The 13,782-nt window shown below is 56.4% G+C and overlaps 1 protein-coding gene across 2 annotated transcripts; it reads left to right on the top strand.

Annotated features, from left to right (window-relative positions):
- The first annotated feature begins 2,238 nt into the window (after positions 1 to 2,238).
- On the top strand, positions 2,239 to 13,749 carry Dvl1 (dishevelled segment polarity protein 1). 2 transcript variants are annotated; one of them, XM_050130061.1, is made up of 15 exons: positions 2,239 to 2,688; positions 7,896 to 7,965; positions 8,103 to 8,224; positions 8,447 to 8,550; positions 8,744 to 8,882; positions 9,017 to 9,110; positions 9,181 to 9,250; positions 9,337 to 9,476; positions 9,554 to 9,630; positions 9,723 to 9,790; positions 9,900 to 9,977; positions 10,546 to 10,677; positions 10,776 to 10,943; positions 11,026 to 11,232; positions 12,479 to 13,749. In XM_050130061.1, exons 1-15 carry the CDS (start codon positions 2,519 to 2,521, stop codon positions 12,850 to 12,852), a joined length of 2,013 nt encoding a protein of 670 aa, XP_049986018.1. In that variant the 5' UTR covers positions 2,239 to 2,518; the 3' UTR covers positions 12,853 to 13,749. The 2 variants fall into 2 exon arrangements, with proteins under 2 accessions (XP_049986018.1, XP_049986017.1); XM_050130060.1 differs by having other exon boundaries at positions 9,900 to 10,052.
- Positions 13,750 to 13,782: the final 33 nt, after the last annotated feature.

Raw genomic sequence — 13,782 nt, 5'->3', positions numbered from 1 at the left:
TATAATATATATATCTATATATATATATCTGAAGAGATGGCTCAGCATTTAGGAACAACAACTGCTCTTCCAGAGGACCCAGCCTCAATTCCCAGCACCCACGTGGCAGTTCATAACTTTCTGTAGCTCCAGTTCCAGGGTACTCAATACCCTTACACAGACATACATGCAGTCAAAACACCATTGCACATAAAATAAAAATAAATTATATATATATCTTAAATTTTTAAAAATTTATTATTTTATGTATATAGGTGTTTTGCCTGCTCGTATGTCTGTGTACCACTTGTGCGCACTGCTCATGGAGGCCCAGATGTTTGTTTTGAGACTCTCACTACACAGCCTGGTCTGGAACTCACAGAGATCCGTCTGCGTCTGCTTCCCTAGTGCTGGGACTGGATTAAAGCACGTGTCGTCATATCCTGCTTTATCGTTTCTTTTCATTTACATTGTGTGAATGTTTGTAGATAGATGAATGGTATGAACATGGGGGTCAGAGGATAACTCGCAGAAATCTATCCTCTCCTTCCTCAGGTGGTCTTCAGCCTACACTATGTGGGTCCTGGGGTTCACACTCAAGTCATCAGACTTAGCAGTGGGCACCTTAAGTAGCTGAGCCATCTTTTTGTTCCTATTGACTCTTGCTCCCCTCCAATGCTCTCCCAAGAACAGTGAGGACAGGAAGGGATGGCAATCACCCACAAGGACCTCAGTGACCTGTTGGGGTGTGGCTTGAGGAAATACCTCACACTAGTGGCCTCTGGTCCCATCAGTAGTCACACCGCCACTAGAGAAGACCCCTCCTAGAATGGCACAGGTTCTGGCCTCACACCCACCTCTTCCACAGTGACCCAACCTGCCCCTATCAACATCAACATCAGTATCATGACTCCTACCAGGCCTCTGGCTTCTAGTTCCTCCTATAATTTGGGGTGAGTGTCAGGTGGGAACAAGAGCAGCTGGGCAGTGGGGACCCTTGATTATGAGTGCTACTGACCAATAAATAGATTGGCAGTATCGTGTGTCTAGCCTGAGGTGCACCCCAGAATAGGACTGTCTTCCTTCTCCCTTGAGCAGACCCGCTGAAGTCATCTTGCCTGGCTCCTTTAGGTTACTTCTGTAGAGATTCAAAAAAGAGGACCAGCTGCTGGCAAAAGGGTTCCCAGGATAGCAGGCCCCTGTGGAGTAAGGGATTACTCCCAAGGACGCTGCCTAGGCTGACTTCAGAGGCCTTTAGTATGCATCCACTGCCTTTTGTCCCAGCGGCCGGGTCTTTCCTTGTGCTGGCATAGTGTCTGCGAATGGTCCCAGGTTACAATAGGCACCCCTTGTCTCCATCACTGACCAGTATCCTATGCATTATTCCACTTTTATTACTGGCTAGCGAAGGACTTTAGGCCATCTTGGAGTAGGCCTAAAGTAGCTTCAGGCTAGCAAGGCAGTAAGTGGCTCCACTCTACAGGATGAGAGGGGCATCCCCGTCTTCCTGGGCCTCGGGAGGACACCTTTTTTTTTTTTTTTTAAATCTACAATGTCCAAGGCAAAAATCCCTTTGGCTTCAGTCGCAGCCTGGGCCTCGCCTGGACATCTGTGTGCACACATCTGTGTCCCCACTAGTATTTACTCATTTAAGTTTCGTGGGAAATCCAATAAGGCAATAGGCATAAGAACTGAGTTCGGCATTAGCGTGGGGCGCAGTAAGGTTCTCGCTGTCTAGGGCTAGACACAGTATCTTCAGTTTCTTGTGGAGCGACCGGAAGCCTCCAGAGTGGCCAGCGCCTCCGGATTCCGGGCACTGGGATTGGGTCGGGAGAACCAGACCAGCCTAGCAGGACGACTCTCCTCTGCTCCCTGGCAGATCTTATTGGCTCAAAGGGTGCAACCTCTTCAGGGTTCCTCTGCCTTCCTGGGGCTGAGTGTGCCCATTTGCACACACATCCCAGACCCAGTCGCCGCACGGATTCCTGCCTATTGGGAATCTGTTGCGAGCGCAGGGTAGGGCTTTCGGCTCCTGGCGAGGGGAGAACTCAGAGTTCCGCCCTGTCGTACTGCAAATCAGCTAGGCTTCCCGAACCCGCCGGGTCCCGTCCCGGTTACCCCGCCCGTGAGCCGGCCGCAGCCCCGCCCCGCCCCGAACCCGCCCTGCGCGTGCGTAGCCCCGCCCCGCTCGCGCTGCGGGCGTCCAGTGACGTCACCTGCTCTGGCGCGCCCTCCGGTGGCCGCGGGCTCAATCCCACCAGGCGGTTCTTGGAGCAGCCCGAGGGGGCGGTGGGCAGCAATAGCCCTCGGAGCTGCTTTTCCTCGCGCCCGCTCCCGGGCTGGCAGCGGATGGGCGGCCGCGGGCCGCGGGACAACAGGCGGGGAACGGGTGCGAGCGGGGACCGGGCGGGGCGGGCGCCCACAGGGGCCGTGGGGCGGCCGGGCGGGGCGCGGGCCGGCGGTTTGGGAGGGCGCCCCGCGTCCGAGAGGTGAGCCGGGCCCTGACGCTGCGCGGGTTCCGCGTCGCCGCTGCCGCGCCATGGCGGAGACCAAGATCATCTACCACATGGACGAGGAAGAGACGCCGTACCTGGTCAAGCTGCCCGTGGCTCCGGAGCGTGTCACGCTGGCGGACTTCAAGAACGTGCTCAGCAACCGGCCGGTGCACGCCTACAAATTCTTCTTCAAGTCTATGGACCAGGACTTCGGGTCAGTGGGCCGCGCGGCCTGGGCGGGAGTGCTGGCCCTTTCCCGCGCGTGTGCGGTGACTGCCCTCCCCCCCCCCCCCCGGCGCGGGCACGGGCTGGCACCTGTCTGCGCGGACAGGGCTCACGGGTCTGGGGACGTCAGAGAGCGCCCCCGGCGACCGTCACCCTGCCGTGCTTCGACAGCAGGTGTAGGTAGAGTCTCTGCGCCTTGGTGACCCTTGGTGTGTGTACTCACCTGTCCGTGGCGAGCTGGGGATCCGAGTCCTTGACTACCCTCTAGGTAGGCCACAGAGTGCTGTTTGGTGGACAGGCGAGGGCCCAGGCTTCCTGACCGCCATCCAGTGATGTCCCTGTGCCCAGCTGGTCCAGGTTGGGTGCTGAAGGCCACCCTCAAAGCCACCCGTCCCCCTTCTCTCTGGTCAAGCACAGAGCCTGTTGCATTCCCTCCTCTGTGGGTGGAGACCCAGGGCTCTTGGCTGCCCTGGAGGGTGTGCAGTTTATGGGGGCTGGAATCGAGGGGAAGGGTTGGAGGTTTGTGGCTCCCAGTGGATCCTCCAGTTGAAATAGAGTAGTTTGGAATGGGTGAGTCATAGGCACCCATCTGTTTTTTAGAGCTTAGAAAACTTTCTGAAGCCTGAAGACAGACTCCTTGTAGCCCCTCTAAAGTCCCCGTGTCAAGGCAGAGGTCAAGGGTCACAGTAGCCTGCCCCCTCAGTTCCAGGCTCCTGTGCCTCTGTCCTTTCTGAACCACACACAACATTTGCGTTCCTGGGAGTACTTTCTGACTCAAGCCGGCTTCTAAGGTAGTGTGTTTCCTAGCTGCACTGATGTGGCGGCTGTCTCAGGAAAGGGACTTCCTACTTGAGCTGAGCTGGGCCTCTGGGACAGTGAGCCAGGGACTGGCAGTTTAACAGAGGCCTGACAGGGCACAGCCACAGAAACCTGAGTCAGTGGCTTGGCAGGGCTCGAGGCAGGGACATGCATGCTCAGGCCCTATGGGTGGAGCAGGTGTGCTTGGTGCCCTTGTGTGTGGCTGCATCTTAGGGCTTTGACATTGAGACTGTTTCCTGGGTTCTGTGGTTGCAGGGTCCCTGGGCAGGGACCTCTCTCTGACCCTGCGCATCTAGGCAGGGCTGAACCTGGTTTGGACAACTGAAGTCTCTTGCGTACCTATTCCCTGTGCCCCAACCACCTAGAAAAAAAGCAAAGGGAGCGTGTCCCCCACAGCTTGAAGGCTGGTGCTCCCTATCTGCCTGGAGGCTGGAGGGTTGTGCTCTCGAGATTGGGCCTCCCCAGCTCTCCTGGCTGGGCCACCTCTGTGGTCTCTGCCCACAGGGACAGGACATCTCTGGATTAAATTTATCACCAAAGTCAAAAATGTTCTCCCAAACTCTGCCCCTGGGGTATGAGTGGTAGGAGCAGACAGACCCAGACCTGGGTTGTTTTCTGCTGTATGTTCTGGGTGTCTCTTGAGGGTACCCATTCCTCTGCTCCGACATCCATGTTGGGTAGGGTGTGCTAAGTGTAGTAACCCAGCATCAGCTCACACGGTCCCAACTGAGCTTGTTCATGTGCAGGAGGACCTGCGGGTGCCCTCACTGTGGAGGAGGTGGGGCTGCAGGTCTGGGGACTGGAGCAGGCGTTCCTTTGGGTGCCGTGGGAGTGGCTGGGGCATGTGGGATAGAGCCAGCTAGCAGAAAGCTCAGAGGTACAAGTTGGGTGTCCTGGATGTATAGAAGGACTAGGAGGCAGAGCAGCTAAGAGGAAGAGTCTGGGCTAGGAGGACACAAAAAGACACAAACAACTCATCCACAGGCCTCACCCTGACTGTGACCTGGAACTCTGGTGACACAGTGGCCTTGGGAGCCTGGAAAGGCAGCCCCTCCCCACACACAACTGCATTCCTCATTTCCCTGCCTGAGTGCTACCTACAGAACTCCCAAGGATACCGGGATAAAGTAGCTTACTGTTGGGAGAGGGAAGCTCAGCAGGGGTGGCTGAGCTGGGCAGGTGGCCTCAGAATAGAGTCTGTGAGGAGTGTCGTCGTGAGTCTAGGTTTTCTGACCCCCTTCCAAACCAAAGAGAGTCTGCCCTGGCAGGGTTCAATTCCCAACAGGTATCTCTCATTTGGCTCTTGGTCCCTGCTCCTAGGAATGTATTGCTGCTGCCAGCTTGCCTGGTATGATAGTGAGCTCATCTGCCCGACAGTGGCCCCAGCATTTCAATCTCTGAGTTAGAGGTACCTGAGCTGGGGAGAGGCAGGCAAGGGTAAGGGCTGGAAGCCCATGGGCTCTAGGATCCGCTGCCTGTTTGCAGATGTTGTGAGGGCTCCCTGTGCCTGGTAGGGCTGCCTGGGGTTAGCGATTTAGACTCTCTGTGTTCTGTGTCTTCTCTAGTGTTTGTTTGTGAGAGTCTAGGTAATGGTAATGCATTCTCTGACCTGTGGGAGGGGCTCCATGTTCTGGGGCCCAGTGCTCATGGGATGGGTTATTAGCAGAGTGGCCAGCGATGGTCAGTTCAAGGCCATGGGTAGTAAGACTCCTTAGGCCATGAGCCCAGTCCACACCAATACTTGGCAGGAGTTGGATCCTCATTCCCATTGACATGCATACGACCCCTGAAGCTCAAGGTATCACCATGGCCTATGCCTGCCTGCTTTCCCAGTGTTGGCTGGCTGTGTGTATAGGAACTGGAAAGAGGCTATTTCAGGGCTGTGTCTCTAGAGTTTGTCTGTGTGTTATTGTGACCTCCAGGAACCCTGGGTCCTTTTTGGCCAAGCTGTGCTGGGCACCAAAGATTCTACCTTAGAGCAGATTCCTCCTTGGGGTAGGTCTCTGGGGGTGACCAGGCAGAGCCCAGTGACCGTAAGGATCTGTCTAGGAATTCTGAGGTTATGGCAAAATGCCTGCAGGGATGTCCTGAGTAGCTGTACAGAGAGTTAGTGGAGACACACTGAGGTCAGTTTTCCTCCCGAGAGATTAGGCACTCAAGGCTCAGGATGGTACAGAAGTTTGACTGTGCCTCGTCTGTTCTTGTTATAGAGTGCCCAGGCGGCTATTCTGTAGTGTGGGCAGCATCACATACCTGTGGTGCCTGTCTCTACTGTGGGCATTTTGATGTTTACCCCTTGCCTCGCCCAGGGTGGGGAAGGACCAGGGTTATCTGTGGGATCTGGGGCAGGTGCCAGCCTCTCATTTCTTCTTGCTCTGACCACTAGGCAGAAAGCAGGACTTGGGTTGCTCAGGCTGGGAAGGTAAGGAGAAGAATGTCTTGGTGGGAATTGGAAGGCACAAAGACCTCAAGCTGGCCATATCGCCTTAAGGGTCTGGCTGACTAGGCTCTGGCTGCTCAGGATGGGACACAGTGTCTGCTGGGGATCCAGGTAGGCCCTACTGTGGTGATAGAAGTTGCTCATGTGTCTCTTCATGTGTGAGTCAGAGAGGGTTAAAACTTGGGTGTGGCAGGGGAAAGGAAGGCTGTTGATGGATCCACTTGGGGCTGAGGTTGGGGGCTAAGGTAAGGATTCCTGTCTGGGTGTCTCTTGCTGTCATGTTACTCAGAGATAGCAGGCTTTCTGCAGGCCCTGGTCCATCAGCTACCACAGGCAGAGCCCTGCCATCCTCAAGAGAAACTTCACCCCACCCTGGGCAGCCCAGGTCTTCCTGTGATGACAGCCTCTCTTGTGGCTGCCTTGGCTCAGGCTTGTAAGTGGAGCCAGCCCCAGAGCTGTGACTTGTGATTGGTGGCAGCAGACATTAGAGGTTCTGAGGAGCGATTGTATCTGCTGTTGGGTCCTGCGTTGTTAGTTCAGAGCTCGTAGGCACAGGGAAGCAGTGGAGACTAGAAAAGTGGTTGGAATTCACTTTCACTTTCAGGCTGCCTTGCCTCTGCCATCCCCGCAGCCCTAGGTCTCTACCCAGCAAGTATCCCCTGGAGAGGATGGGAAGTTGATCTGCTGGGGCTTCCTACAACCTACTGCTGACCAGGGGACCTAGAGTAGTAGGCAGAGGTGGCCCTGCCCCTGGCATTGGGCCCAGTAAGCCACAGCCTGTTTCCTGCCAGGTGCACTTTCAGGACCAGTCTGGTTTCCCAACTCCATTGAACTCAAGTTTTGGGTGTGGAAAATCCCACTGTGCTGGGTGGAGCTGAGCACTGGGATGAGGGTGAGGGGCTGGGAATCTAGGGCCTGAGGACATAGATGGAGGCCTGTACCTTTACAGCTGCCCCTTTTGACATGTCCGGCTGCCGATCATGCCTTTTGAACACTGACCCCAGGCTTTCTGGCTTCCTTCCCGGTCCTCATTCCCTGACCCTTTGTGTCCTGCTTAGGTGAGGCCGGCTCTTTTTTAGTCCAGCATTAAGACAAGCAGGGATGGGTGTGGTCAGATACAGCCATGGGCTGGTTAGCTCTGTCCCTGAATGCCCTTCCCCAGATAGAAACCAACCTTCTCCTCTGAGAGTTGGGACTGATGCTGTGTGTGGGGCACACTCTTTCTGTTTGGGAGACAAGTTTGAGGGCAGCAGGAGCTGATATCCTTGGGCTCTCTCACGTCTGTACAAGGGAGTCTTTGTGCCTTGCTGTGGTTGAGGCCCTGCTCTTGGCTGGGGGATGTGGAAGGAACTTCGGGGTCCCATGAGATGCACATCCTACTGACTAGTTTATGACTGCTCCAGAGAGGCGGGCGGAGGGTGTGTGCTGGGCTGATGAGCACAGGAGCTAGTGGACCATAGGCTGTCCCAGGCACCTGGATGGGTAGGGCTACTCCCTAAAATAAGGAGGCTGAGAAGAGGCCCTAAAGGAGCCTCAAGTGTTATATGTTGTGGTAAGGCAACTGTTGGGTCCCCATGCCAGGAATCTATAACTAGAGACAGGTCTGAGGGAAATCCTGGGGCCAAGGAAGCCGAAGAATTAGGGTCTTTTCCAGGAACCCTTAACCTTGTCTTGGGCTAGAGGCTGATCTGGAAGTGAGCAGGAGTCCTAGCCTGCCCTTCCGTGACCCCTCTACATCTGTCTGCCCCAGTGCTGAGGGTCTGCGGCCTGCGGCCAATGGAGAGCAAGAGTTGCTAAGAGGAGAATGCATTATGTAAACCCTCAGTTATAACATCTGTGGCCTGGCAGGTACCCCGTTGCCGGGCCCAAGGGGTAGGAGATGTCAGTGTTCTTGGTGGTCTGAGGTGATGTAACCTCAGGGTCTTGTTTGCCTATAGGGTGGTGAAGGAGGAGATCTTCGATGACAATGCCAAGTTGCCCTGCTTCAATGGCCGGGTGGTTTCCTGGGTGAGTCTAGGGGTGGCCCCACAAGAATGATGCGGGTAACTGGACAAAGATAGGGTGGTGGCTGTCATCTGGCCTGGGTATCTGTGGGGGTGGTTGTGAAGCAGATGAACATCCAAGGCCTCACTCTCCCTCCACAGCTGGTCCTGGCTGAGGGCGCTCACTCGGATGCAGGGTCCCAGGGCACTGACAGCCACACGGACCTGCCCCCACCCCTTGAGAGGACAGGCGGCATTGGGGACTCCAGGCCCCCCTCCTTCCAGTAAGGCCCCTAGCAGGGCGGAGACCTGCCACTGCTGGGTACTTGCTACCCAAGACCCACCTGGGAAGGGTGAAGCTGAGAACAGAAGAGGGGACTCCAGCTGGGTGGAGGGACCTTCTAGAACTGGAGTCCTATGTGGTGGGTTGGGGACTAGGAAACATTTGAGATACTGGCTGCCAGCAACTTGGTCTGCCCAATTCTACCTGGTTCTCATCTGTGCAGTCCAAATGTTGCCAGTAGCCGTGATGGGATGGACAACGAGACAGGCACAGAGTCCATGGTCAGTCATCGGCGGGAGCGTGCCCGACGTCGAAACCGTGATGAGGGTACTGTGGCTGTGCCTGCCCAGATCTGGACCCCAAACTTCCTTTGGTATCCCTTGGTAGAGATCCCAACTTGGTATTTCTACCCTCTGTGGCCTCAGAGTCCCTGCATTAAGCTTGAAATGCACAGGCCATCCTCATTCTGTGACTGCTGACTCAAGTCCCACAATCAGCTCCCACCCCACTGTCCCTACAGCTGCCCGGACCAACGGGCACCCGAGGGGGGACCGGCGACGGGATCTGGGACTGCCTCCAGATAGTGCATCCACTGTACTGAGCAGTGAGCTTGAATCTAGCAGCTTTATTGACTCAGATGAGGAGGACAACACAAGCCGGTAGGTGGCATGTGCATATGTCTGTGTGTGCTGGAGAGATTCATGCCTATGAGTGTTGGCTGGCTGTACGTATTTGTGCCTCGTGCTTATCTGACTTCTGGTTTCTCGTTCCCGCCTCTGGTCTCCTGCTCCAGGCTGAGTAGCTCTACAGAGCAGAGCACCTCCTCTCGGCTAATTCGCAAGCACAAATGTCGGCGGCGGAAGCAGCGCTTGAGGCAGACAGACCGGGTAGGCAGCAGGTGGGTGGGGTGTCTGCTCTGATGGTGTGCACACAGCCCCTCATTGGGTCCCTCCACAGGCATCCTCCTTCAGCAGCATCACCGACTCCACCATGTCCCTGAACATCATCACCGTCACTCTCAACATGGGTGAGGCCTTCTGGGCTGGTGGGTGCTTGGTGGGGGTGGGTGCAAGCCTAGGAGCCTTTGGGGCCTGCTCACGGCCCCTCCTGCAGAGAGGCACCACTTCCTGGGCATCAGCATCGTGGGCCAGAGCAACGACCGGGGTGATGGCGGCATCTACATTGGATCCATCATGAAGGGCGGGGCTGTGGCTGCTGATGGCCGCATTGAGCCAGGCGACATGCTGCTGCAGGTGGGAGCCATGTGGGGACTGTGGGGGTAAGATGCACCCCCTCCCACCACCACTCCCTGACCCCACAAACCCCGCAGGTAAATGATGTCAACTTTGAGAACATGAGCAACGATGACGCTGTGCGGGTACTTCGGGAGATCGTATCCCAGACGGGGTGAGGGGGGATCCGTGTGGGGATGGGAAGGGCATGGGATGGGAGGGGTTGTGTGGGCCTCACCCATGTGATCTGCCGAACTTTACATACAGGCCCATCAGCCTCACGGTGGCCAAGTGCTGGGACCCAACCCCTCGGAGCTACTTCACCATCCCAAGGGGTTAGTGACCCTATGGAGGGGGGTTGGGGGGGTTCCTAGGCCCAGTCTGAAGGGTCTTTCTTCTCTGCCTCTATCACCTGTCATCTGTTGCCGTGCGGTAACTGTGCAGCTGACCCAGTGCGACCCATCGACCCGGCCGCCTGGCTGTCCCACACAGCAGCGCTGACGGGTGCTCTGCCCCGCTATGGTACGAGTCCCTGCTCCAGCGCCATCACTCGCACCAGCTCTTCCTCACTAACCAGCTCAGTGCCTGGCGCCCCACGTAAGTGGCAGCTTACACGAGCCGCGGCAGGAAACTGAGGCTGAAGGACAAGGGTTCACCAGAGCTCTTCCTGGGGCCCATTGTATATAATGTGTCTGCCCCCAACACCTTCACAAATGTGTACACCAGGATACGTGTACATATCTCATAGCCCAGCCATACTGGCCATCTGGATGCAATGAAGGATCCGCCAGGCCTGTGTTGTGGATTGGGAGGACACATGGTAGCCTCCGCCTTGCTTTCCTGCTGCCTAACATAACTAACAGCTTGAGCTCCCCAGGAGGGTGTCCCTGGGGGAGGGAGAGGGACTGGCTTGCCCAGAAGTCTTGGACTGTGGGACTGGGAGAATATCCCAGTTTCAGCTCACATCTTGATGAGATACCACTTAAGAGTGGGAGATAAATGTTTGATCCTGTCCCCTGCTTCCAACCTCACGGAGCTCAGCCCCTGCGTGCTGGTTGCCTGCCTGGGCTCAGAGAACGGTGCCTTGCAGAGCTGGAGGAGGCTCCGCTGACCGTGAAGAGCGACATGAGCGCCATTGTCCGGGTCATGCAGCTGCCGGACTCAGGGCTGGAGATCCGGGACCGTATGTGGCTTAAGATCACTATTGCCAATGCTGTCATTGGTGAGTCCCTGGCTGTATGGGAAGGGCCCAGTCTGTTCTTCTTTCTGGTGAGGCTTCCCAGGGCTCAGCTACCCTGACTTTCATGGGCCTGTGGCCAGGGGCAGACGTGGTGGACTGGCTGTACACACACGTGGAGGGCTTCAAAGAACGCAGGGAGGCGAGGAAGTATGCCAGCAGCATGCTGAAGCACGGCTTCTTGCGGCACACGGTCAACAAGATCACCTTCTCTGAGCAATGCTACTATGTCTTTGGGGACCTGTGCAGTAGTGAGTAGGGGGGTCACTGGGTGGGGGTTTTTGTGGGGCTCATCCATTTGCCCTCGCTTACCCATCCCTCCCTTCCTGCCAGACCTTGCATCCCTGAACCTCAACAGTGGCTCCAGTGGAGCCTCAGATCAGGACACACTGGCCCCACTGCCCCACCCATCTGTGCCCTGGCCCTTGGGTCAAGGCTACCCCTACCAGTACCCAGGGCCCCCGCCCTGCTTCCCGCCTGCTTACCAGGACCCTGGCTTCAGCTACGGCAGTGGCAGTGCCGGGAGTCAGCAGAGCGAAGGTGAGAGTCGTACCAGCCCCTCCTCCACTCCCACTCCCTGGCTCTGCCTGGCCTTGCTGCTGTCCTCTGTGCTCCTGCTGTGTGTTTGGGTCCTAGTGGGTCCCATTTCAGGAGTCAGTGTGGGGCAGGGAGGGGGCTGATGGGTAAGCGAGGGCAAATGGATGAGCCCCACAAAAACCCCCACCCAGTGACCCCCCTACTCACTTTGGCTCTGTGGGTAGAGGCCTTTGGGACTAGGAAGACTGCCTGGTGGGAACAGGCCTGGTATTCCAGGTGGCAGAGGCAAGAGGCCAGGAGATGATGTGGCAAGAATGAGGACGAGAGTAGCCAAGGGCATCAAGTAAGGTTACTCTTACTCTCTAGGCCCCAAGCTAAGGAAGGCATGGGCTTTATCAGTTGTGGTACCTGTAGCCCAGCAGAGTGCCACGAGAGTGTATCATCTTAGGGAGGATGGGTGTCCCTGAGGAGGAGGTGCGCTGAAGTAGAGCCTTAGGCAGAGTGGGGGCACAGCAGCCATTCTACAGGGTCTGGAAAAAAACTTAAGACAGTCATTTTTGAGAACATAGGATGGGAGAAAGGAGAGGTTGGGCCGGAGGGTGGCAATGCCCGAGGGGAAGCTTTTGAGTGACTACTGACCCTGGATAGGCCCTTGCATGCACCCAAGCTCAGCTTGGCCCACAATAGTCCTAGTTGACCATTGGTGAGCACTGGACTGGTGTGTGACTTGTGCTATCCCTTGCTTTGTGCTGAGCAAGCCTTAGACTGAAGGACTAGCAGAGTGGACCCTCGGGCCGGTAAGCCAGGTCCCCCTGTGTCCCTCTCAGCATGTCCCCAGCCAGCACGTGTTCTCAGGTTCCCACCACTTTCAGGACAGAAGCTAAGAAAATTAGCTGACCAGGGCCCTGGGGTTGGGTGGTCAGTGGGTCTTCGGGTGGTGAACCCAGGATGGCTAATGGGAACGCCGGGCACACAGGGCCTTCACTGGTGTCTCAGTTTCTCAACATCAAAATCAACCTTGGTTCAAGCATTGGGGTTAGGTTTGGGGTGCCAAGCTGGCCCTCATTATCCCTCCTGTCTGCAACTGTCCCTAGCTCCTTGCCTCTCATCTGCTCCTGGTATCTGCATGGCTGCCATTCCCCTACTACCCCAGGCTCACCAGGTCCTGCCCTGGCTGTCTGGGAGCAGCTGGTGGTCCTGGAAATGGCCAGGCCTGGTGCTGACTCTGTGGTCCCTTCCCTTCTCCCAGGAAGCAAGAGCAGTGGGTCCACAAGGAGCAGCCATCGGACCCCAGGCCGAGAGGAGCGCCGGGCAGCTGGAGCTGGGGGCAGCGGCAGCGAATCAGATCACACGGCACCAAGTGGGTCTGGTAGCACTGGCTGGTGGGAGCGTCCTGTCAGCCAGCTTAGCCGTGGCAGTAGCCCTCGAAGTCAGGCCTCAGCTGTTGCCCCAGGGCTCCCCCCACTTCACCCCCTGACAAAGGCCTATGCAGTAGTGGGCGGGCCACCTGGAGGGCCACCTGTCCGGGAGCTGGCTGCTGTTCCTCCAGAAATTACAGGTAGCCGTCAGTCCTTCCAAAAGGCCATGGGAAACCCGTGTGAGTTCTTTGTGGACATTATGTGACCATCAACCAGTGTTTTCAGCTCAGTGCTGCCTGTGGCAAGAGTCTGTGGTCCTGCTGTGCCAGGATCTCTGTGGACTTGCCTTAGTGGTGGCCAGCCAAGATAGATCAGCTGCGGGGTCTGGGCCAGGGCAGAGGGAGCAGGCTGCAGAGGAAGGGCTGAGAGCAGCAGCCATACTAGGATATGGGCTTGGCATCCTGCCTGCTGTGTGGTGCAGCTCAAGTAGAGTCTTGTGAGGAGATGTCTGTCTTTAGGTCCTCAGCACAAGTCTCAGGGACCACCTCCTGGTTCCTTTTTTAGAAATGACCTCCATTTAAGATAAGAAAGACTCTCTTGGGCTCTGTGCACACCCTCCTTCTCCCCCAAATTCTCCCAGAACTATACACAGTGGCCCAGACTGACTCTCACTGAGTTCATGGGCCTCACCTGTCAGGCCAAGGTAGGGTTCTTGAGGGGTTAGACAGAGCCTTTAAACCTCTCTGGCTGCCTACGTGGGGTCTAACTTATTTATTTATTGCTAGCCTGCCTGCTCTGAGGGTGGCAGCTGGTTACCCAATGGGGGCAGGTGCATGTCCCTTTCCCCCCGCTTGGTACTCAGCCCATGACAACAGTTTGTACTGGGAGTACGTGGAGGATGCTTAGTACAGGAGACGAGAGAGGCCAGGCACCTTTACACGGTGATAGCGCACACAATAGCTACAGAGATGGGGTCCTGTCCTGTCATTGCTACCCTGGTGGCTGTCCACCAGCATGTGCCACTGCCACCTTGGCATGGTAGCCCCACACATCTGCACTGTAGATACCGTGTTGAAGTCTGAGCAGCTGGGTAGTTCACGTGTAAATGCTGCTTCTGTGTAAATGCTATTTTAAACACTAAAAAACGTTTAATTTTATGGGATTGATGTGTGGCCTGCTTCTCTTTTCTCCAGCT

Source organism: Alexandromys fortis, unplaced genomic scaffold, assembly GCF_014885135.2.
Source record: "Alexandromys fortis isolate MF-2015 unplaced genomic scaffold, M_Fortis_MF-2015_v1.1 scaffold_330, whole genome shotgun sequence".
NCBI classification, from domain to species: domain Eukaryota; kingdom Metazoa; phylum Chordata; class Mammalia; order Rodentia; family Cricetidae; genus Alexandromys; species Alexandromys fortis.
This window is presented reverse-complemented; position numbering and strand designations above follow the sequence as displayed.

Bases quoted from the DNA above. Each gene is read 5' to 3' on its own strand.
- Dvl1 (XM_050130060.1), top strand. From the start codon at position 2,519: ATGGCGGAGACCAAGATCATCTACCACATGGACGAGGAAGAGACGCCG. The intron at 9,251-9,336 runs GTGAGGCCTTCT...CCCCTCCTGCAG, and splicing joins CACCGTCACTCTCAACATGG to AGAGGCACCACTTCCTGGGC. The intron at 10,944-11,025 runs GTGAGTAGGGGG...CCTTCCTGCCAG, and splicing joins CTTTGGGGACCTGTGCAGTA to ACCTTGCATCCCTGAACCTC.